The following is a 23,251-nucleotide window of genomic DNA, read 5'->3' on the forward strand; positions in this document are numbered from 1 at the left end:
ACCCATTTCCGTAAATTAGTGGCGTTGCAAAAGAGCAACGATACGTTTGCACAAGTTTACACCGGCTGTGCAAATTTCAATCGGATCACAAACGTGCCTATGCAGTAGTATTTCGTTTCGTAAGAAGAGGGGGAGGGGGGGGGGGGGGGTTGAACTGTAAAACATACTCTACAGGATCTCCGTGGTGAGAAGGACGTTGTTTATTCCACGTCAGCTTAGTGCGCCGCTGGCGGTAGAATAATGATTAGGAGTCAGCGTTATTTCATGACACGCAATAATTAGCGGCCTCGCGTTCGCCCCTTCCCCTTCCCCACCCGCACGTTTGCACGAACGCCAGCGGACGCATGGTTCAAAATTAGTTACGTGAGCGTCGTATCTGTTTTTACGGCGAAATCCTGTTCAGAAACATCACAGAGGAATCACGTGCTCTCTTCCAGTCGCGTCACCCGTGACTCCACCTGCGGAGACTCGCATATTTGACTCCATTCTGAAATTTTTTGTTGTTGTTGTCGTACTCGTCGTAGTCGCTAAAAACGCGGGAAATATTGTTGCTTTCGTCACATATACTTGCAGCGGAAAGTGGAAAAACTACGCCCGGTGTGTCCGCACCGAGCCGTTTAGTGGGCAGCGACGGTAACGCCGCACCGGTGCCACCACGCCAAGCAAGCGCCATGACGAGCGTCGAACCGACAACAGTGCGGACGCGAGCGTCGGGAGCTACCTCGCCCGTGTCCCGTTCGGAGTTCACCGGCCTAGAAGGAACCGAGTAAGGCAGGCCCTGATGGTACATCTTTCTTGCAACCTAGGGAGTGACGACTCTACTTGTAGGCCACAATTTTGGGATAGGTTTTTTGGTTATCGTCGTTTCTTGAGATGTCCATGATTAGAATTACAGGAAATGAAGGGACGTCCAAAGCACTACCGTTAAAGGGAACACTTTCGATAAGCGCTTTCGCTCTTTCCTTCGCGTCTCGAACCACTGCGAAAGCTATTCGCCCCGAGCGCGAACACAGTCGGCCCCTGGCGGCGGCGGGACGAACCGCTCCTAGTGTGGATGGCGCTCTCGCGTCGTCTGCTTTTTCACGTTGCGTGCGGCGCAAGACGCGTGCTGCACACGACAAAACAACCAATATGTGGGCTCGTTTGGCAGTAAGCAGTGACATAGTTAACTCTGCGTGCGCATTTCCTCTAGAAACGCATTAATCAGCGGCCGTTGCGGGTTAATGCGCTGGTTTAATTCCACGAAACATCTTCGCTGTGGTCACTGCTTGAGTGTGAAACGTGTTATAAACATTGCTTCCACACATTGCACTTTTCGTATTGTTGAGTGCAGTCGTCTGCCGTTTCGGGAACGTCGAAGGGTGCTTTTTGAAGGTGGCGTGGTGATTATTTAAAGGATAAAAGTTTAGTACGCGAAACGGGTAAGAAGCGACAAGACCTGTGCATACGCGTGCGAATTCACCACTCTTGTAAAATTACGCTGTGTCCTTATAGAAAGAAGAAACAAACAAAAACATTTACACTGCACAAGACCCGTGTGCTATCGCCCATACATTACCGGACACGTATGTTACACCCGCAAGCGCCTGTGTGATCGTGTCCTTCCTGTACCTTTTCTAAAATAAATACCATTTTTGGACAGTCGTTGGTTATACTCAGGAGGAGGAATAAACATTTATTCAACTGTATCGAGTTGCTAATTTTACGTATTATTTAAAATACGTTTCTATGGATGCACAAGAGTATTTAGGGGGGATTTTTCGGTAAAATTAAGCAGTTGTGAGTTTGCGTCAGTCATGTGGCATTTCGTGTGTCATTTTCATATATATCACTTTCAAGTCCGACATGAATCACCTTGTCCGGAAACGTGCCTCACTCAGCAGAACCAAATGCCTAATTTGGTCACGTCTTAACCTCTTAAGGTGGACCTAAGTTTAAAGAAAGAGGAGAAAACGCGTAATATATAATGCACGTTGTTGCCCACATGTGTGTGGGGTTTGTGCCATGACTCGCTGTGTTTTTTTTTTAATTTTTCCCCACAATGCTTGCTTTCAATAAATTTTGAAAAAGGCGTCCCACAATTGAAAATACGTGTACTGCTTTTTCACCGCTACAGAACACGACGCCTAGTGTAGTTTCGATTGGAAGTAATACTGATAACCATAGTTTGGCTTTTCGCGCGCGTTACATGCGTTCTCTTCTCGCTGCTCTTGCAACGTTGGCAGGACTATCCCCCTTCTCGAAAAAAAAAACGAAATGCACAGAATTTAATTTTTTAATCAATCCTCAAGAATTAAATTCCAGGACAAAGGCGATATTCAGTTTACAAAACAAAGTAATTACCGGGAACCCGTTGCGCTGATTTGCAACGAGAAATAAAAAGGAAATGTTTTACTACATCTGCAACAGCGCAACTTCATTTACTGCCATCTTTAGGGTTCGTATACGACCTTATACGCAAGAATGCAAACAATTCTCGCTGTTGCAGGCACCTGTTAGATTTTAAAAGGAACGCAAATGGTCAACAGAGCAGCCGTAAAGAAAATTTGTGCTCACTGTGAGGTCGCAGAAGCTTAATTGGTTTGCACACTGTAAACCTGCTTTACACTTTGCGAAAACCTAGCTAAACATGAGATGTTGATTGTACTGCGTGCGTCGACAATTCAATTCGCAAGTACACTTGCGACGAAAGCCGTAAATAAGATCCGAAACCGTTGTTCATCAAACCTTCCTTCAGAGTCGCTAAAATTTCATTTAAAAGACCCGTTAGAGCGGTTACATTTATATCTCTGCGCTGATCAAAATTCAGTAATTTTATGTTGCCTTTTGAACACAAAAAAATATCGTAAGCTCTTAGAAAGAATTTCAGGGCAGTTAAAAATGCAAGAATGCGTCATGCTACCAGTGAAAGCGATTGATATTGCCGCTGTAAACTGAATTTCAGAGATCGAGGCTTCCTGATTTGTTTCTATTTATGCTTTTATTGAAGGCTCAAAGCCATAGTCTGGAAAGATCGAGCTTGCTACGAGCCACAGCGTACAAGTTCATTGTCACCATTACGGCCATTCTGAGATTCCCGATGAGTCATCGCTTTTTTTGGCGTAATAATGAAAACTGACTGCCGCTTCCATGCTATACATTGAACGTTGAGGAACCGAACTACAGCATACCACGCTTGTTTGCACCTTTCGTGCGCACATACGGCGAGAAAAAGGCACGAAGCGCGCCCACAGTGTGCATTCTTACGGGCCGCTCAGCGGAGCATCCACACTAGCAGCGCGACGCTGTCGCCACCTACATGTCGAGCTCGCGGCGAATAGTTATCGCCAACACGGAGCGGCACTGTGTGATTGACTCGTCGCATCAGACACACCTTCCATGTCTGCTTTGTTTTTGCGACTTTTTCTACGGGTTGCTATCGATTGCTGCAACTGAAGGAAAACCGGCTAACAGCCGCTACATGGCTTTAGTGACGTATTTTGAGCCGCCGAAGAACGTCAAGACCAGGAAAGGAAGAAAAATCTTTTGAGCGAGTTTACAAGTTATCTGATGGGCATAGAGCAGTAGTTTGTGGCTGAGGTACTTTGCGACCCCCTAATATAAATACTGGGTGTGTTGGGTGACTATGTTCTTAAAGCATTAAAGATTTCAAAAGAAGACTAAAAATTGTTGCAGGGTCCCTTTAAAACTGCGCTCAAAGCAATAAACAAGGTGTGGTAAGAGGACGTCTGAGCAGGTTGTGCCTGCGTAGTCAGCGCGCTTGTCCCGTCAACATTCGCGTCATCTGTGATGGTCCACGTGAAATTTCATGTTGAAAAATCTAATTGACCGACGCTACACCACCGCTAATTTTCTAATACACCGAATTTGTTTTAAAGTAAAGCTCTCTACGGCTCACTGGCGCCGTACATTTTTACGCCAAAGCGCACTGCAGGAAAGCCGACTTACACAATAAACGCCTCAAGAATAAAACGCTTTCCGTGGTCGGAATCGAACTTGGGTCCCTCGCGTTATGAAGCCGACGTTTAACCGAGCTCGCCATTCCGAAACGGTCGAAGCAGTTTGAATTGTGGATGGTGGAAAGCTTCGCGTTTTAACCAGGAGTGCTGACACGAAATGTTCGTTTTACTTTTTTTTTTTTCGCCGCTACGGGTGCCTATTAGTCCGCTAATCATAGCATGGCACATTAGAGGGTAGATCGCCGCGTGAACAATAATTTACGGCGTCGTTTATTCGTGCCAGTTCCGGTTTCGCCAAAACGAACGCCGAGCGGCCGCCATGACAGGGCGTAGTACCTGACGTCACCATCGCGCTCGAGCGAGCGCCCGCGCGCTCGCCCAGACCGGCCGAGGTCTTCACCATCACCGCGCGCAGGGCAGCATGATGTCAGTTCCAAAACCATGGCGTGTACACACGGCGTAGCAGCGCGCGCCAACCCCAGCCAGCGTGTCGGCTTTTAACCTCCTTGGCTACATCACGGGAGCCCCAACGTCGGCAGTCAGGGACAAGTAGCAGATGATGTCATCCGGGCTTTCTCGGGCGGGCAGAGATTAAAATTGGTTTAAAATGTTACACTGAACGGCTACTGTTGAAACTTGCTGGGAGATATCTCCTGATAAAAAGGAAGCATTTTACAAAGTTATCTCAGCTTTGAAATTTCGCGTCAGTATTTCTTTGATTTTTTGTTCTCCTTCGTTGGTACATATCAAGTTGACCGCCCCCGAGTATGTGCGACAGCTCTATTGCTCCAGGTACACACTACGTTCCTCGAGGCGCCAGTCTGACCTTTTGGCCAGTTGAGCCATTAGCGCACCCAGGATTTTTGTCGGGGGGGGGGGGGGGGGGTGAAATTTTGACAACAAATATAAAATATAAAAATATATAAATGTAAAAATATAAAAGAACAAATATAAAGACAAGTGTAAGTAATACAAATAAATAACCATAAAGAATAAAATATATATAAAACTGTAAAGAGTAGCCGAGTTTTATTTTTTTTACACGAAAAATCAAGCATTAACTCAGCCGCCATGACCTATACAATTCGCCTGCAGGAGAAATATAATAATGAATGCACCTTCACATAAAAAGAGAAGATACGCGAAAAATACAATTATTACATTAAATGAGAAAAACAGTAAAGAGAACAAGAGTACTTAACGGGGCATGGCTGACTGTATTGCGGTCTCCTGGCTGATGGGCCGGACGACGGGCGGCAGCGTTTCTCGAATTATTTCCTGGTGCAGGGCCCCCTTGCAGCCGGCGGAGCAGTGTTATAGTTACTTCAAGTGGACGCGTGGAAGAAAAGCAAATTCTGGCCCCACTGTCTGCAGCCAATCCGGGAGACGCTTATGAACACCAATCAGCGGACAGGGCCTTGATTTGTTTCGACCGGGTCATTGAAAAGAAAAGCGCATTCTGGACACATTTTCCGCATCCAATCAACCGCCAACAACAAAGGAACCCAACAAGTTTGAACCCGAAAACGCGCGCTCCAACAGAAGAATTATTGACGTAGACGAAATAGTTGGGACAAAACAGGGAAGCAAAGAGTGGAAAGAACAGGAACGACCGTTGGAAGTAGAGAGACGGCTCGGAGCCCGGAGCGAACTAGGGAGTGCGGAATCTTCTACAACGCGGATACCCGATCCCCAGCGACACTCGGCCAGGACGATCCCCTCACCCCGTAATAGCCGCGCTTCCGGTCGGTCGGCGCGCAAACACGGCTTACATGCGTTTCTTAGTAAAACAGGGGCCTTGACGCCCCAAACAGTTCTAAACATCAGGGAAAGACAGCAAACGCAACGAGGGCTTCGCAACAACTATTCGCTGCTATATCAGATACTAAAAAAAGGCTGTTCATACCAACTGCAAAATACGGTTTACACGGCGAAGCCAGTTTCGAGGAACAAAGACAGGGCCCAAACTTAAAATACGTCTGAATGTGAAAGTTTACTCAAATTCAATCTGTCTGCAAATGAACGAAATTTTGCACTGAACAGTCACATTAACACATATTTCTGAAAGCCTATTCAACACATCATTGTTATCCGTGATCAGTGGTTTTCGTAACTGCGCACGAAGCGTTGCTGCCTTCCTCGCTATAATGTTACAAACTCAGGCGATATATATAAAGGAAAACCGAACCTTTTTTTTATTCAACGGGAGAGGGAGGGCTCGCACAGTGCTTAGTGTTGAAGGAAAAACAGTTATTTAAGCTTTCAAATGAAATACAATAACTTCTGTCTGATCTTGTTAGATTTGATTTGAGGCCAGAAGGCAAGCTCGACAATACTGAGTCCCAACCTATGGAAAATTTCAGCGTCCTTTTTTTTTTCTAGAGGACGAAGAATGATTCAAATCTCGTGATGGAAGTTGCGCACAGAAGTTCAGAAAGTGGTATAATCTGGCCTACAAAAGGGGTGTGCACGATTCCACCTAATCCCAACTCCCCCGTTCCAGTCCAACTGTGCCCTTCCACTCGCGGGCTTGCCCCCCTTTTTAAACACCCCGCGTTCTAAGTGACACTGCACGCTGCTCCCTTTCCTCTTCTCCCGCAAAGGAGGGACAGGGGGGCGTCGCCTCTCCGTGACTTATGGCACTGCGCTGTAAAAAAGAAGTAGAAGAAAGTGGTTGTTGGGGTGGGCGCTTGTTTTTGGTGCTGCGAGGAATTTTCAGGGCCACGTAGCAGCAGCGCGACCCTGACAGCAGAGCGGCAGGACTGTTCTGTGGTTCCCAGTTGGCCGCAGTGGAGACATAGTGGCGACGCTTTTCTGCCTAAGAGGTGGCTGCTTCGACTGGCTCTCGGCCCCTTCTTTGCCGTTCAGGCCGACGTGCAAAGGCACGGCCTTCGTGGGCACGGCCTCCTTTGATGTAGCGTAGCTTTCTGGCAAGTTAGTGCACGAGCTTGGAACGGTAGAGGGTTGAAGTGAAATGGTGCTGTTAAGACGGAACCAGCTGATTGTAGTAGAAAGAATTTCCTGGTATACGTTGTAAGGGCGATAAATGGCAGCCATATGTGCTACCAACGGAACAATATCATACGTGATACGACTGATGCTATGTAGTGCACGGTAGGCAGATGATCAAGTGGAAACAAATTCAAATGGCAAATGAACCAAAACAAATAACTGAAAATGGCTATTAAAGCAACAGATGCTCAGACTGGATAAAACAAGCAAAGAATATTCTATAAACGGACGCTGCTAAAAGAGGCGTTCAACAAAGTGTCGGGGAACTTGATCTGAACGGCCGATAGGTAATAAAACCTGGTTCATCTAACTACTTGGGAAACAGTTTTAAAAGGTGATATTTCTGCCATTTCCTTAACATAGAACAATAGCGGAAATTTACATAATATGTTTTCTGTTTGAAATGACATTCAATCACAGTTTTATTGTTGGGATGCCTGTGAAACGAGTAATCTTAGTGCTACTGCCACGGTGATCTGACCGGTTGTAATATTGATAAGTTGAGCCCGCTAATTTGGATTACGGAAATCGGAAAAGGTTTTGGGTTGCATTATTACTGGCGGACAAAAAAAAATGCGTAGCATCAGTCTGAAAACGCTCATATCCCACATACAAAAACGCATTTCTTGCGCCCATACACCAAGAGATAAGAAAAAAGGGCCGACTGAAAAAAAAAAAAAAGTTTCCGCAGTTTAAAATTAGGAACTTAAATAAAACGATTAAGTTTTAGATAAATGGTCGCATCAGCATACTTAATAGTTCCTGGTTGGCTGTATAACTTTACAGAAGAGCAAAAATGTCAGGTTTAGCAGAAGCAATTAGCAGAAGCAACGCATTGACTTGTTATAATAGCGCAAATAGAGATAATTGGTCGAACGAGATGACAAAAAATAAAAAGAAACAAAGTATATAAAAGTGACCATACGAGATCAAAAATAGGCACCTAATGTCTCTTCCCCCCCCCCCCCCCAAAGTGAAGACGCAAAAAAAAAAAGCCAAGAAAAGAACTACCGGTACACGAAAAGAAAAATCACAAAAACTGACCAAGCACTTAACACCCAGCGTTTTGCGAAATGTGTTATTGGCTCAGTTAACACACTCAATCGTTATATTTAACGCAAATAGAAATAATGGGTCGAACAATATAAGATGGAAAAATAAAAATATATATACAAGTAAACTGGCAAAATCTACCACATGTTTACCCCCGAAACCAAGACAACAATAAAAAACTCATCAAAACAACAACGGAAACACGAATAAAAATTGTGAAAACTTACCGTAGAGTGCCGTGTATATGCACAAAAGTGCGGAATCGGTGGACGTAACACATGTAATTGTTATAATAGCGTAGATAGCGATAATTATTCGCAGGGAAAGTAAAAAAAAAACATGCATGCAAAAACCTTAAAAACCAAAATATACACGAATAGAACTAATGAAATCAAAATTTTTTACCTTACATGCCACCATCACGAAGCGACGGCAAATTAAAACAAGTCTTTTTTACCTTATAAGCCGCCCTCACGAACCGACTGCAAGAATAAAACAATTATTTACAAGAAGACGGAAACATGGATAAAAATTATAAAAAGCACCATCGCCGCACTGCGCCTTGCGTCGGCGAAAATCATGATGCATAATTGGCGAAGTTGATGCCCTTGATCGCAATGTTAGTGCAAGCAAACATTTCTCCGGTTTCTTCAGGAATCCGGAATTTGTATGTATATGTAACTAACGTTTGGGTTTGGGCTTCTCTTACTGTCTTCATTTAAGCGCTGTTTCACTGTTTTATGCTTTGTATGTATTTTTAGTTTTGTTATGCTCATTAGCAAACTTTTGCAAAAAAAAGTATACATTATTGGTGGAAAGAAACAAATGAAAACTTCAAAACAATAAGATAGCTCAACTACTCCAATCAAGCTACGAAAAAAGCTCATCATGAATACAAGTGGCGTAACAATCGTGTGCATTACTATACAATTCTCTGAATGTTTGCATATCTGTCAACATTTCAATAATAATCTATGCTGAGTGAAACATGAACAGGCTGCACTTGAATTATGGCGCTGCACATGAACTGTGCCAACGGTGTCAAAATTGTGCTGAGCACCGTGAGCTGTCATCGGTCAAATACACCGTCCTTCTGCCGTCGTTCTTGGGATGCATATTATACTTAGTTGTCCTGACTTTCACACTTTATCTCCTTCAGAACTTCACGGGAGACGATTCCGAGTGCACACGTAGTCGTTCTGCAGTAAGGATTTATTTATTTATTTATTTATTTATTTATTTATTTATTTATTTATTTATTTATTTATTTATTTATTTATTTATTTATTTATTTATTTATTTATTTATTTATTTATTTATTTATTTATTTATTTATTTATTTATTTATTTATTTATTTATTTATTTATTTATTTATATCACTACAATCGCCCAATAGGAATTATTGTAGGAGATACATAGAAGAATTTGTATAGACCGAAAATGGACTCATCAATCTCACGCTAAGGCAACAAATATACAAGCATAAAATATAGACATTTATTAAAAGATCACAGCCAAGAGTGTTGCTCTACAGCAAAGGAACGTCGAAGACAAATGAAAAAAAAATCAAAAAGGAAAGAAGTTTGGAAAAGGCGAAGGAAGAGAAACAAACGGGCATCGTATGAAACCAATCAAACGGGTAATAAAAATATTGTAATAAGCAGCACTGCACAGTAGTAATAAAATATACAAAAAACAAATAAAAACAAGAACAAATTCACGGCAATTGAAGTATTGCTGCGTTGTGTGTGTTACAACGTTATCTGCTACAATATCCCGTCACTAGAAGTTCTGCCCTGGCGAGTTTTTCAGATTTATTTTTAAAGAAGAAAGATAGAGAGAAGAAAGAACAAATTCAAGGAGAAAAGGCCGCAAATAACAATTTATCCGCACACAGGAACAGAATGCAGTTTGCGCGCCCTGACTCCGCTTTCTTTTACCTCTCCCCTTCCTCCGTTTTCAGTTTCGCACGGCAAAACAGAGGGGCTGCTCCGCTCACTAAAACTAGACTCACAAACAAAAACTAAAACTCACAAACTAAAAAAAAAAAAATACGTCGTGGTAGCCCTCCTTCCCCTTGACCGGAAGCCCTCCGCTACAAACAAGTTCACAAAAGCCGCGCCCACCCGAGAGGCCCCTGCGGGGAGAGGGGCCAACAGTTTCAAGGGTGGTTCTGGCACGGGTAAAGTCGCACGCAGGGGAAAGGAAAGGGGGAAGTTCCCCGAGTGGCAAGTGACACACGGGGGAATCGGCACAGTGATTTCGGAACGGGAGGATGGCCCGCGGGGGGCGCGTGCTACACCCCTACAAAAACTGTGCTACTATTTGCGGTTTAGCGTGGGCTATGAGGCGTGCCGTAGGGGGGAGGCTACGGAATCATTTAAAACCCCCAGGAATTCTTAAGCTTTCACAAATTACATGCCCACGCACACTTTTTGTATCACTAAATTTTTTTCACATTCTTTTTCTAAAATTATTTCAAATTATACGCAAGTTGGTCCGCACAGTCTTAAAGCACAGTCCTCAAATCTCGTGCTCTAGTTTCCTTTTATTTTTAAATGCCGGCCATACAATATTCTTCTTCGAGATTTAACTGCGAATGTCCAATAATAAAAGCTTCCGACGAGACTACACACTTCGCTCGGTGACCTTCGGTTTCGGTTCGGTGGAAGAGGCGTGCGGAGCTGGTTTGGGTCGACGGATCTCCAGGAGGGGGGGAAGGTTACAACCCCCCCCCCCCCCCCCCCCCCCCCCCCCCCCGTGGGTGCGCCACTGAGTTGAGCCAAGGTCAAGCCAGCGCCTCTTACGGTTGCGGGGAGTGAAGGCGTCTAATGGCTCGTTCATCGCGAGGGTAGCGGTGCTGAAAGAGGGATAGAAGGAAAGAGTAAAGAAGCGTGCCATCAGGAAATGGTACGAGGAGGTGCTGGCTTCATCCAAACTCGCTGTGCGTTGGCACCCACATACAGCGCCGACTGCACCGAGTAGCGTCAGCGTTTTTGCCTGGCGATGCAATTCTGTACGCGTTCACTTGGAGCTCTCAGTGCCAAACCCGAGCTACACACTCGACAAACTTCGCCTCACCCCTTTTTTTTTTCGAGGATTCGTGAAGAACATTAGAAGCGCACGTGGGGACGTAACTAGAGAACAAAAAACGCTCTTGCAGCGCCCCGTTTTGTCTGTTTGCCCATTCCTGTATATATGCTATCAACACTGTATCTTGCCGTATTTCGGCTCTATAAATGGTACACACACACCCCGTATTGTCTGTTTACCCATTCCTGTATATATGCTGTCAACACTGTATCGTGCCGTATTTCGGCTCTATAAATGGTTCACACTGTTACACAAGACACCTGGGTTAGGGTGGCTAGAATGGGAAGGTGTGATGACCGCGGCGCCTTTCCCGTAGAGCGGGTGTTCCCCCGGCGCGTGCCTGCCGCTAGGGCAAAACAGAGCGCTGTTTTCAGGGGCGCCGTCAGCGTTTCCGCGGGGGAAAGCCAGTCCAGCGGCCAGCCTCTGTATCAGCGCCTGGGTGCGGACTAGTCGCTGATTTATTGTTGGGTTTAACGCGCCGTAGTGGAGGGCTCCGGATTAATTTTGACCACCTGGGGATCTTTAACGTGCGCTGAAATCTCGTACACACGGGCGTTTTTGCTTTTCGCTTCCATAAGAAAAGCGGCCACGGCGGCCAGGAATCGAACTTGCGAACTTGTGCTCAGTAGCGCAACGCCTTAGCCACTGAGCCACCGCGGCGGGTAGAAATAGTCGCTCTGTGTTTTGCTGCAGATTATTGCATATTTCGTGTATGACTGCACTGCTGTGCGGTGGCGAATATGCCTTCTACTTCAAAGAAAAAACTCAGAGATGGTGCTTCGTGCTAGGGTGCAATTTCGGATACAAACAAGCTTGTTCCGAAAAAGTGTCCCTCTTTCGTGACCCGCGTGTCAAGACCTGATTTTGAAGTGGTCGCGTGCTATTCCGAAGGCCGACAAGACGCTTCAGGACAATTGGGCTGTTTGCGCGAAGCGCTTTGACGCGACATGAATAGTTCTAGCATGTCATACATTTAAAACCCGATCTAACGCAGCCACCGAAAAACGCGTATTTCGTTAAATCGGGAACTTCTTAAAATCGGGACTGTCATTTCACAAGCAGTTGATTTCATAAATTCCGTGTCTAAAGGGAGTCGGATCCCAGCAGCTACCATGCGCGATTGTAATTGTGGCGGCTACGGCGCACGCATGACGATAATTAAGCGATGCACTAAAAGTGCACGGTGAAAATAATGAGCCAGCTGGGGCTTGCCTTGAAGTCGTCGCACCCCAGCAGTCACGCGAAACACAGCGCTTTCTGCTGTACCACCTCCCCGCTGAACGGACCGTTCTTGGCTCTCATATCCTTGAACCACGTAAACAGGGCTTCCTCCAGTTTCTCGTGTAAAATATGTGTCCTTGAGGTTATTTTTCTTCGACGCAATTCCAGAAGAATTGACATGGATGATGGCGTCATTTCCCTTCAAGATTGTGGGAAGCGTGCTGGCCAGGACGCCATGCACCACGGGATTGTTGAGTAATTTATTACCTGAAGTTCCGTGAAAACAAATGCCTCTTTTTTTTTTTTTGACGTGGCGCAATCATCTTCGTGGTGTTCTGTCCGAACACATTCGAAATTTCTCACTATTAGATCTATGCCTGTTGCTCGAAATTCTTCGTTAAATCGGGAGGTGGCGGGGAATCTATTTCATTAGTTCGAGCTCGTAAAAGCATTAATCAGAATTTGTTCGTTAGATCGAGTTTTGAATGTACTATTTTACTGCGACTAAATCTAGTACGTGGTACAACTACAAACAATGATGCTCCGCAGCTGAAGCAGCAGCGCTTATTGTGTGCTAAACATCGTTCATTTTTATTTGCATTTTGATTACAAAACAAACGAGAGCAAAGGCAAAAAAAAAAAAAAAAAAAAAGGCTTGCCGTAACGTGAAAGAAGCAGCAGAATCCACGCAATAAAGTTTGCTCGGCTAGGAACATGTTGCATCTTTTCGTTTGGTTTTCGAACTACATTGGGAATGAAATGACTCCAAGACGTTGCATTAGAACGTATGCCACAATTTCATGTTGATTTGGCTGGTAGTTACCTACTTTCGAACGTAATTACGCCCACCCCCACCACCAACAAAAAAATACGAGTGGCAAGAATAAACATGCCGCGTGATCCTAGCAATTAATATAGCACTCACCTCGAAGAAAAAAAAAACAATATTTAACATAGACCCGGCAAAAAGCCCTGTACCCCACATAAGCTCCCGCTCAGCGGGCATTTCTCAAACTCCTGCTTGCTTTCTGGCAGCTTAAAACTCCGACGTATTTAGCCGTGTCGCAAACCCCATGTTAGCGGTAGCGCAACACAAGCCTTGCCTTGTCTGAGGAACTGCGGTATTAGCTACAATTTCCAGAGCTCAGTAACGCGTTCCCGCCGGGTCGTGGCAGAGACGCGTAGCACGGAGAACGGCCAGAACGGCCGCGCGAGCTGACGGCGCCCCTGACGGCAGCGCCGCCGCACGGCATTCACGCGAACGGGGGCCAGCTTTTCCTCGCCGGTCATCACACCTTCCCATTCTAACCACCCTACCTGGGTTATGGTGGCTAGATACCTGGGTGGACGAATAAGGCTGGCTACAAGGAAAACCACGTTTGACAGCTTTCCGGGAGTAATCCGAGTTGTTTGCAGCGGTGGAATGCCGACGATCTATTGATCACTTGTAACTCATACCATTGAAGGACTCATGCTCATACTGACGCGAACAGGAGCGTGATTGGCTGATTATTTTGCTCGCAACGATAGAGGCCGCAGTTTGCGAAACAGTGGCGCGTTTCTGCCATCGTTCTTGCAATCTTTGATTCGGGAGCAAAAGTTCTCGAAATGCATGCAGATCGGCAACTGGACTCGCCACAGCTCAGCATAGCCGTATCCAGTCCGTGGCGAATATGCACTCGCCCACGCCAAGGGCCTTGCCCACGCCGTCGCAGCAGCGCCCCCTGGCGCCGGGACAAGCAGTCAACCGGAAGGGAGGAAATTCACCGCCCCCTGATCCGCCTGTTCAGAACAATTTGAGTGACCCTCCTTGGTCGGATGCCGACAAGGTAAGACGTAGGCGCGTCTACAAGAGGCCGCTCTGATCTACTGAAATTTTATTTCATATCCCAAGCAACGACGGACGTCCGTGGGACGTCCGAAATACATCTGAACATCCAATGCCGAGATTGGACGGCCACTGTACGTCCATGTTTGGATGTACATTTTCGGAGGTACAGCGGACATCCAGGAACGGATGTACAATTCCGAATGACATCTGCAGTGGACGCACAAAACTACTACGGGCCATAAAATTATGGCTTAAATTGAATATAAAAGAAAAATTGAAAAACGTACTTTGCATTTAAATTAGGAAGATTTTGTACAACACCACCCTGACTTGTATATTCCAAGTTTCATCTGCATATTTATAACATTAAGCCTAATTATTTTACTTCATTGAAGCATGTCACCGACTGCAATGATGATCTCCGTGGGGAAGGATATATAAGGATTTAGAACCACTAACGATGCACGCGAAGCAACTTCACTTTGTTTAGTATGCCTGTTTGCCCGGGAGTGCGTTGGTCTTGTGCAGTGTGGTATTTGTTGTAGGAACATAACGTTCTCGTCATGTGATTCTAGTAATTTTTACTGAACATCCAAAATAGTCCAATTTCCGACGTCGGACATGGTACATCCATCGGCCCTAAAACGGACGTCGTGCGGACGTCCGTTATAAACGGAATGGACGTACGTTGGACGGCCGACGGTCGTCCGGTAGTTGCTTGGGATACTTAATCCAAATCCAAATCCAACTTAATCCGAATTAATCCTTCCATCTGGATTAATCCTTTGGATTGATGTAAACAAACAAATTGATGTAAACAAACAAAAGGCTACGTCAGCCTTTTCCGCGGCCATGATTGCCTATCCGGTTTTGCGGGGCGACGAAAAGCGACGGCCGGCTCATCGCTTTGCGACGTCGAGCGACGTCGAGCGACGTCGCGCGACGAGGCGAATCACCAGTGGGAATGTGCCTTAAGACGACACTTTCCGATTGACGGAAGCAACGGTGTATTACGTGACCATATTCGTCGAGCGAGCACTGTGTTTCGCGAAACGATTGTTTTCTCCCTGAACAAAAACAGCCAGGTTCAAATACGGTCAAAAGCAAACCAGAGGCAGAAAACGGCTTGCCATCGTATGGTGGCGCCATCTACGTTCACTAACGGTCAACAAGGCTTTCCAATCAGCTGCAGAGGGGTCGGCTCCTGTGATGTCATTGCAGACCACAAAAACATACGATTTATTGGGAAAATCAAAATTTTAACGTAAATTGAATAATTTGAGTGAATAAAATATCGTTTGCATCTCGACAAGAGCTGGGGACACTATAAATCAGAAAACCTTTCGAATAAAACAGACTTGTATTTTGTCTTCATGGCTAATATAAAGCCGCCTTGCTACCGTGATTGGTATGCGTTGCGTACATATTCCCGCATCTTACTCAATAGCCGAACAAAAGAATCGCGTTTTTTTTTTCGTTCTTGCGTTATCCTGAAGTTTTGTTCCCATCGTGGGTAAAAACAAGCAACTGAATGGTACGTTTACGAACGGGACAGTTGCTCAGCAGCAAGAAATGCGACAAGAGGGATTGAAGCTTTCTACCTCTTTCGAGCAGTAATCTTCATGCATCCCTGTAAAATTTAAAAACCCACAACGTCCTAAGGGCTGTTATTTATTGTAAACAAATGTAGCGGCTGTATTTCACAGTTTTCATGTACGTGAGGAGGCCACTTTGTTTTACAAAAAAAAAATGGGTGAAAGATGTCGGCCGCTCTACATTTTCAACGTGTATAAAACGTCATGATTATAGAAATTGCACAAATAACAAAGACTAATCAGCTTTTAAACACTGGTTAAGCAAATTAGGAAACCAGAGCCAGCTAATAAATACACATCTAGCCCACTTTACTGATATCCCGAATTGGGCTTGGGTCCGAGATGCGGTCCCCGAATTTGACTGTCAAATACATTGGCGCTGTAGCCTATATTCCACATTGTGGTGAAGTGAATGTGAAGGCGGAGTACCAATTTGTGACCCAAGTGCATATAATGACCTGGAAACGCTAACGTATCGAAGGCGAAGCTAAGAGTGAGACACTACATTGAAGAAAATTTGGGCAACAGCGGAGTTCGGAAGTGAAAAATATGCCTTTGCCTCAACGCAGGATGAAACAACCACAGGTCGCCGGCTCCTTTGGGAAGGCAACGTGCAGAGAACTGCAACCATCAGCGGCAGGCACTCAACCGCAGCCAGCCGTGCGGGCACTCCAACTCGCTCTGCGGTAATTAAGCGCATGCTATATATGACTGGCTACGAACGACTATACAAGCTACAAAAATTTTGTTACGAAGTAGGCTGAATCATGAACTAGTTGTCTTGTAACACTTTATACAAACTGGGTTCGGGATATAAAACCGGGCAAGCATGTTTGTTGATTACACGTCCTGCCAATGCCATTTTTTTCTGCAAAGTCGAGCCTAAATCGCTAAACTGCTGACAGCATTTCGTAGCGTTCAGCATGATGTGCTTATAAGGAAACTTTCATTTTACAGAGTTAGATGTGTCGAATAGTGGCTGATTAAAAGTTACTTAACGTCCAGGTCCAGTCAACAGAAGTAAATGTTATTAAATCGGGCGCAAAGTGCATTTATTATGGGGTTCCCCAAGGATCAGTTCTCCGTCTAGTTCGGTTTTTAATATTGATAATATTTCAAATCTGAAGGGCACAGCAAAACTTTTACTATACGCTAATGAAACTAACAAGTTCTTCTCTGTGTGCGTAGTCATGACCCCTATAAAATAAGCGAATGATTTCATAATAAATTTACCTCTTTGGCTCAGATGAAATTGGCTAGAAATAAATGTGAACAAAACAACTGATCTTGTATTCAGGCCAAAAGGAATAAAAAATTGAGGTTAACTTTAATGGAATGATGATATTGCAGTCTGGAACAATAGTGTAAACATTCGACGAAAACCTATCATGGACGCCACACCTAGCTTCTTAGAAAAAAAAAAAACGCTTGTCAAGCCGTGGGCGCAGTAAACAAGCTACTTAAGATATTACCTGCCGGCAAGTGTAAAACGTGAAATTTATTTTCATTCGCGGGTAAATTATCGCTTTCTTTTATGGTCTACCACAAAGGAAACAAACCTAAATAACCTTACGCTACTTCAAAAACGAGCAATAAGAGCTCTTGCAAATCTAAAGTATTCTAAAAGCTGTACAGCATGCTATGAAAAATATGAACTATTACCAATACGGAACTTACCTACAAAAACGAACCCTGGAAGTACTGCACCAGTATACTTCTGATTATATATCCGTTGACTCGAATTACCATGTTCGTAGTAGCCGATGTAAACTGAGGACGTGCTTGACCGAAAAGTGCCGTTCTTAAAGAGGCTATCGTGACCGAGGGTAATATGAATATCCCTCGTCTCCTCAATAAATACCCCGCTATTCTAGGTCTCACTTGATGCCGTAGCTCTAACAAAGTAACTACAATAATGAAAAAAGTTGCTGATGAGAATAACAATTATCGGTGACAGCAATAATTAACACCGTTCTTTTTGGTCACTGTCCAGTGCATAAATGATGGGTGCTTTCTCAGATTTTTTTGTTTCTTGTTTTGCTGGTTTTGCAATCAGATGTGTGTTTACTATTTTCGAAAAGAAACGAAACATTGTTGGCGCTAAGCTGGACGAAGGACAAAGGATTACACAAACGATTGAAGCGCACTCATTTTTTAATCACGACAACATAGACCATAAGGAAACATTCAGATGACGTTTGCTCTGGTTTATTATTTTGTTTTGATATGATTTACGCCAGTGTGCACTTTTTCAATTAATTTTGGCGAACGTATGCATATCGCTTTTTTTAATACGAAAGTGTTTTATTCCGGGACACAGGAAGATTTTTCTGACGTCATATCCGTCACGCAAATGACGCCAGTACAACGAAGCAAGCGGCCTGTAAAGGGTGCACCCCTGCACACAAGGTCTTCTTGTGGAGAAGCAACCTTTAGTACTAAAGAGTACGTTATACTTAGGGTTGTTCTATTTCGGGTTTTATATTTTAACACGCAAGTGTTTTATGCCGGTATACACCAAGATTTCACTGACGTCTTTTCCTTCACGGAAATGACGCCAGTGCACCTTTGCAGAAGCTATCCGCTGGCAGGCCGTCGCTCGCCAAGCACACCCAAAAGACAGTCGCCGACCTTCAATTCATGCTCAGCTGCAGATTTCGCTGCACATTTCACTTTCGTGTTTTAACGGTTGCTACGACAGAGAACTCAACCACAGTTTCTTCGTTTTCTTTTTTTTTCTCTCAATGGTTTCTGCGGAAGAATTTGTTGTTCCTTGTGATTCCGCTGCTTCCCTGCCCTGTCAGGCATTTTATTTTGCGTTTAGACATGCCACCCAAGAAAGTTTGTATTGAATTGTCTTGAAGTAAACGGATACAACAATTTGGGAGGCTAAAGCGAACATCTCGATAACATTAGTGCACCAGTACGCAGGAGTGCTAACTATACAAAGCTCAAATGTACCCGTCTCCATCAAAGGTGAGCACAATGTGGATTTTCGAACACGAAATTATACTACTGCGAAAATATTTTCCGGCTCGACGAAACATATTTTCTTCTCTTTAGCATGGTTGACGCCCTCGCACAGTGATAGAGTGTCAGGTTAAACCTGCGAAGCCTGCACGCAAGCCAAAACACTAACATAACAGCAGTGTTGTCGGCCGCATTGAAACCGCACCATTGCGCCGCAGTTGTACAGGTGCCGTCATAATCAATTAAAAGTAAAAAAAGTAAAAAAAGTAAAAAAAAAGAAATTCCCGGCAATACTGCCAAAAGAACTGAGACACACAAACAGATTACAACTTACGCGTAACAAAACCAAATCCATAAGTCTGTACCCTTGAGAAAACAAATCGAAACATTTACTAAAACGTTTAATGCATACTGAGAATAGGCCACACGTTTAATGCACATTCTCATCTATGAAGCAGCCCACAGTCACCAGTCTGCGGCAAATGTTGAAGACAAGTCTTCGCCGTGTTGAGTGTACGGCATTCGAGTACGCAAGATGCCAGCGCTTGCCCGAGATTTAAACATGTACGATTCCTCTACACCTGCCAAGATATGTCTAGCAGATGAACCTATGTTTTTCCCAAATCGCCTCTTAAATTACTTTCGCCATGTGGTATTTTTAGAACTCGCTTTTCACCGGGCATAACCTTAGATCACCTCGGGAATGCGGGTTGTTCTGAGAGTAACCTTGTAAACGCCGGGACATCAACTGCCCTGCTGGCGCAACAAGCATGTTTTGAAGCCCCCTGCGGCCCATACACTCGCTTAGCATTGCCATTATTACTTCTCATGACGTCTGTCTTCAAGTTTTAGATTAACGGGACGCATGCACTTCACGTCCATCCCACAATGCATCTCCATCTTCAAGTCTTAGATAAGCGCCTTACACACCCCATGTTAACACTGCTGAGACCTTCACGTTCATATCACGAGTACTTTACGTAACATGGGCATGCAAAGGCCGCGGATAACTTCCTTTGGTACTCGTTTGCCTTGGATGCCCTTGCAGCATTAAAGTACTCATACTAGCAATACTAGTCTGTGCCGTAGCCTCTGCCACTTGTTTCATGCTTCGCAAACCCATGACGCAGGAGGCGGCAGTCTCTCCGGCAAGGGGCAGGAAGCAGCGCCTTTCCACCTTGGGCATCGCCACTACTGCTCTACTGGGCATCGCACTGGCCTTATTCCTGATAGTGCACTTCGCGTTGCACAAAAGTAGCGGCGGAGACCGGTCGAAAAGGGGACAGCGCTGCCATTCGGAGGGCTGCAGCCTGCATGCCTCGCTGATCGAGGTGCTTGTAAACAAGGACATCGACCCGTGTGAGGACTTCAACGCCTACGCCTGCCACGGCTGGTCCACGTACGGGCTGAACCACAGGACGCAGGGTCTAGGCATCATGAACCTTGCTCTGGATACGTGGACCAACAACTTTCGGGAGAACATTGAGAAAGCGGTGGATCAAATTCCCAGCGCGAAGCATGTGTTGCACACGTATGATTCGTGCATGGCCGACAGCTCCAAAGACGAATCCAGAAAAGGAGTAGCCCAAATCAGGCAATTCATGATTGACCTGCGTCTTCCGTGGCCGGAAGAACCGTTGGAAGGATTGGATCCTCTGGAGGTACTCATAGACGTCGGAGTCAACTGGGGTTTGGGGATTTGGTTTGATATAAGCCTTTTTGGTGATCCCAGCAGAGGCGAAAGAATGGTGTTTTATCCGGCCAGTCTGATCAGGGTTTGGTCATCGATCACAGAAGAATTGGATGATTTGCGGAAACACGAAAGTGTATGGACGAACCTCCACGACTACTTCGCGCCAGACCTACCCGAAACCCCCCATCACGTGGTTGAGCACACTAAGGAAGTGCATGACAACGTATACGCTCTGGTGCGTGAAGCCATGATTTCGAAGAGCCCGACTCCCATCCAAATACTGCTTCAATACATTGAAGTTCATACTCCTAAAGTGACTCCAGCTCGCTGGGCGAAAGCTATAAACGCTTCCGTGAAAGGGCGGCGGGAGATTCTCCTCTCCGATAATGTTACGTTTATGGACCTAGCTCTGTTGCGAGTGATGGGTGTAGTTTTCTCCCGCTACAGCAATGCCGAAATTCTGCGCCACCTGTCCTGGACATTTGCCCAAATATTCTCTCACGTAGCAGACAGACAGCTTCTGACGCTCAAGTTCGGCGACCGAAAGCTCGCCCGTGCAGAACGGCACAAATTCTGCGCGACCGAAGTCGAGGCCGCTTATCAGTGGCTCCCGTCATCGATCGTCGCGGCCACTGAGTTCCCGCCAGACAGGCGAGCCACGATAGACGAAACCTTAAACAACGCCACGCAAGCGCTGATTTCGAAACTCGGCGGCCTTTCCGGGACAAACGCTTTCTTCCGGCACGCTGTGTCCGGCAAGCTGCAAAACATCTCGGTGACCCTTTGGCCTCCCGACGCCTTGCTGACACGGGAAGGCCTTGGGGAAGAGTACGACGCCATATTCTCCAACGTGACACTCTCCTTCACCAAGTTATGGATCAGCGCCATGCGCACCTGGCAGCACTACCGATACAAGTTTAGCTATTCCAGAAACGCCGAGCATCCAAGAAATTTTGATCCGCCGATCATGAGGTACAACTACGTGCTGAACACCGTGCAGATAGCCATGGCGGCGCTCACTCCGCCCTGGTACTACTACAACGGAACCAAGGCTATGACGCATGGCGGGCTGTTCTTCTTCTACGTACTGCAGCTGGTGAGAGCCTTCGACGCTATTGGACGGCGCTTCGATCCCGAGGGCACTGTCTCTACATCCTGGCTGCCGGCAGAATCAAACTTCGCGATCACCCTCAAGAGCGCGTGCCTCTTAGGCATGGGGTCCGAGGACAACTTTCCGGAGATACCGGCCATGGAAGTCGCTTACGCGGCTTTTGAGGCATCGCTCACCGAGCAGGATCGGTCGCTCTGGGTCGTCGACACGCTCAGTGAGGAGCAGCTGTTCTTCGTGACCGCGTGCCTGACGATGTGTGGACTTGACAACGTCGTCCGTGTTTCGGACAGACTCGACTGCAATAAGGCCGTCGCCAACTTCCCGCCATTCTCGAAGGCCTTTCAATGCCCTGACAACTCCAAGATGAACCCTCGCAACAAGTGCCCCTTTTTTAACTAGCTGAGCTTGTGATAAACGGGAACGTCTTTTTTTCTTTTTCTATTCGTCGGCTTTTGTGTGCGCATCATAAACTAAGCCATATTTATTGGACCGTCACGGACTATGCTTCCCTCCGGCGTGATATTGCTTGCGTGTCCTGCAACTGCGATGGGTATTATCGTTGGTAAGAAACCACGCATTAAATGCCCAGGTATACAGTTGTATTTGTCAGCTGCATGTCGCTTTTTCTGAGTATTTTTAAATTTTTGTTTTTACTCACATTATTGCTCTGTCGTGAAGGTATAAGCTGTGTAATTTTGATACTGTTGATAAAAAAACTGCATACTTCTTTGAGTAGCTGAACTCAAATCAGCGCCCACGGTGAGCTACAAAAAACAAATTGGAAAAGTAATATTTTCGATTCCGTTGCTTTTTGTGAATGCAGTACGCAAGCTTTGCTCGAAAGCTTTCTATTTATTGTGTTGTTGTGACTGAAACGTATTAGTACCACGCCCTGAGGTAATACGTATGGCCGACCGCGCCTGGCGTTCGCAGTCACCACTTGATCGGCTTGTTCCAACAGAACTGAACGCAGCCAACAAAATAAAACCAGAGGGAAAGAAGATGTAAACAAAAAGTGCATCGTGGTGGGTTCTATGTTGTTCACCCACCCCCAACTTCGTCTGCAGGCGGACGGAGCGAGCAAACGACAGAACAGGGGGGAAACTAGATAGGGGATAAAATATGGGCGACGAAGGCGAACTTGCACGAAGTTGGCGTTGGCACTGTGGCAACACTTGTGAGGCACTTGCGTTTTGCTATGTCTGCTGACGTTTCTGCGTGAAACAAATGTGATGTTATATAACTGTTACTCGCAAAAAAAAAAAAAAAAAAGAGCTTGTTTGCGGGAGGACAAACTGGCGGAATGGGTGTTGTAGGGACACAAAATTAGCTACGCCTGACTTAAGGCACTCCCCGTTCATGCTCACTTGCGCTTTCCTCTCTAGTGCGGCCCACAGAAAAAAAAAAAAAAAAAAAACGCGAAGCAACCTGAAACGCGTGCCATGAAGCCGCAACGCGCCGAGTGCCACTTAGGTGCCATGGATTGTTCTCTTCGGACATTGCGAGCGATCTTAAGCAGGGAGCAAAAAACTGCGATCTGGATAAGAACATGTGCAGCTTTCCCGCTCATGGAAGTCCTCTCAACAGTGATTATTCTCTAGTTATTTAGCGAAATTGAAAGTACTTTTGCGCAACTAATATTGGGGGTGAAAACTTGCTTTGTGCACAGTTTCAAGTCTCGCACGTTGCGCGACTAGGTTCCACTCCGGAGC

At 45.6% G+C, this 23,251-nt stretch overlaps 1 protein-coding gene across 1 annotated transcript; it reads left to right on the forward strand.

The window, feature by feature from the left end:
* The first annotated feature begins 538 nt into the window (after window positions 1-538).
* Window positions 539-22,114, forward strand: LOC144145700 (endothelin-converting enzyme 1-like). Its single transcript, XM_077677376.1, has 4 exons — window positions 539-766; window positions 13,958-14,168; window positions 16,335-16,451; window positions 19,866-22,114. Exons 1-4 carry the CDS (start codon window positions 672-674, stop codon window positions 21,936-21,938), a joined length of 2,496 nt encoding a protein of 831 aa, XP_077533502.1. The 5' UTR covers window positions 539-671; the 3' UTR covers window positions 21,939-22,114.
* The last annotated feature ends 1,137 nt before the right edge of the window (window positions 22,115-23,251 follow it).

Source organism: Haemaphysalis longicornis, unplaced genomic scaffold, assembly GCF_048455015.1.
Source record: "Haemaphysalis longicornis isolate Haplotype H1 unplaced genomic scaffold, Haemaphysalis longicornis Haplotype H1 scaffold_7, whole genome shotgun sequence".
NCBI lineage: Eukaryota > Metazoa > Arthropoda > Arachnida > Ixodida > Ixodidae > Haemaphysalis > Haemaphysalis longicornis.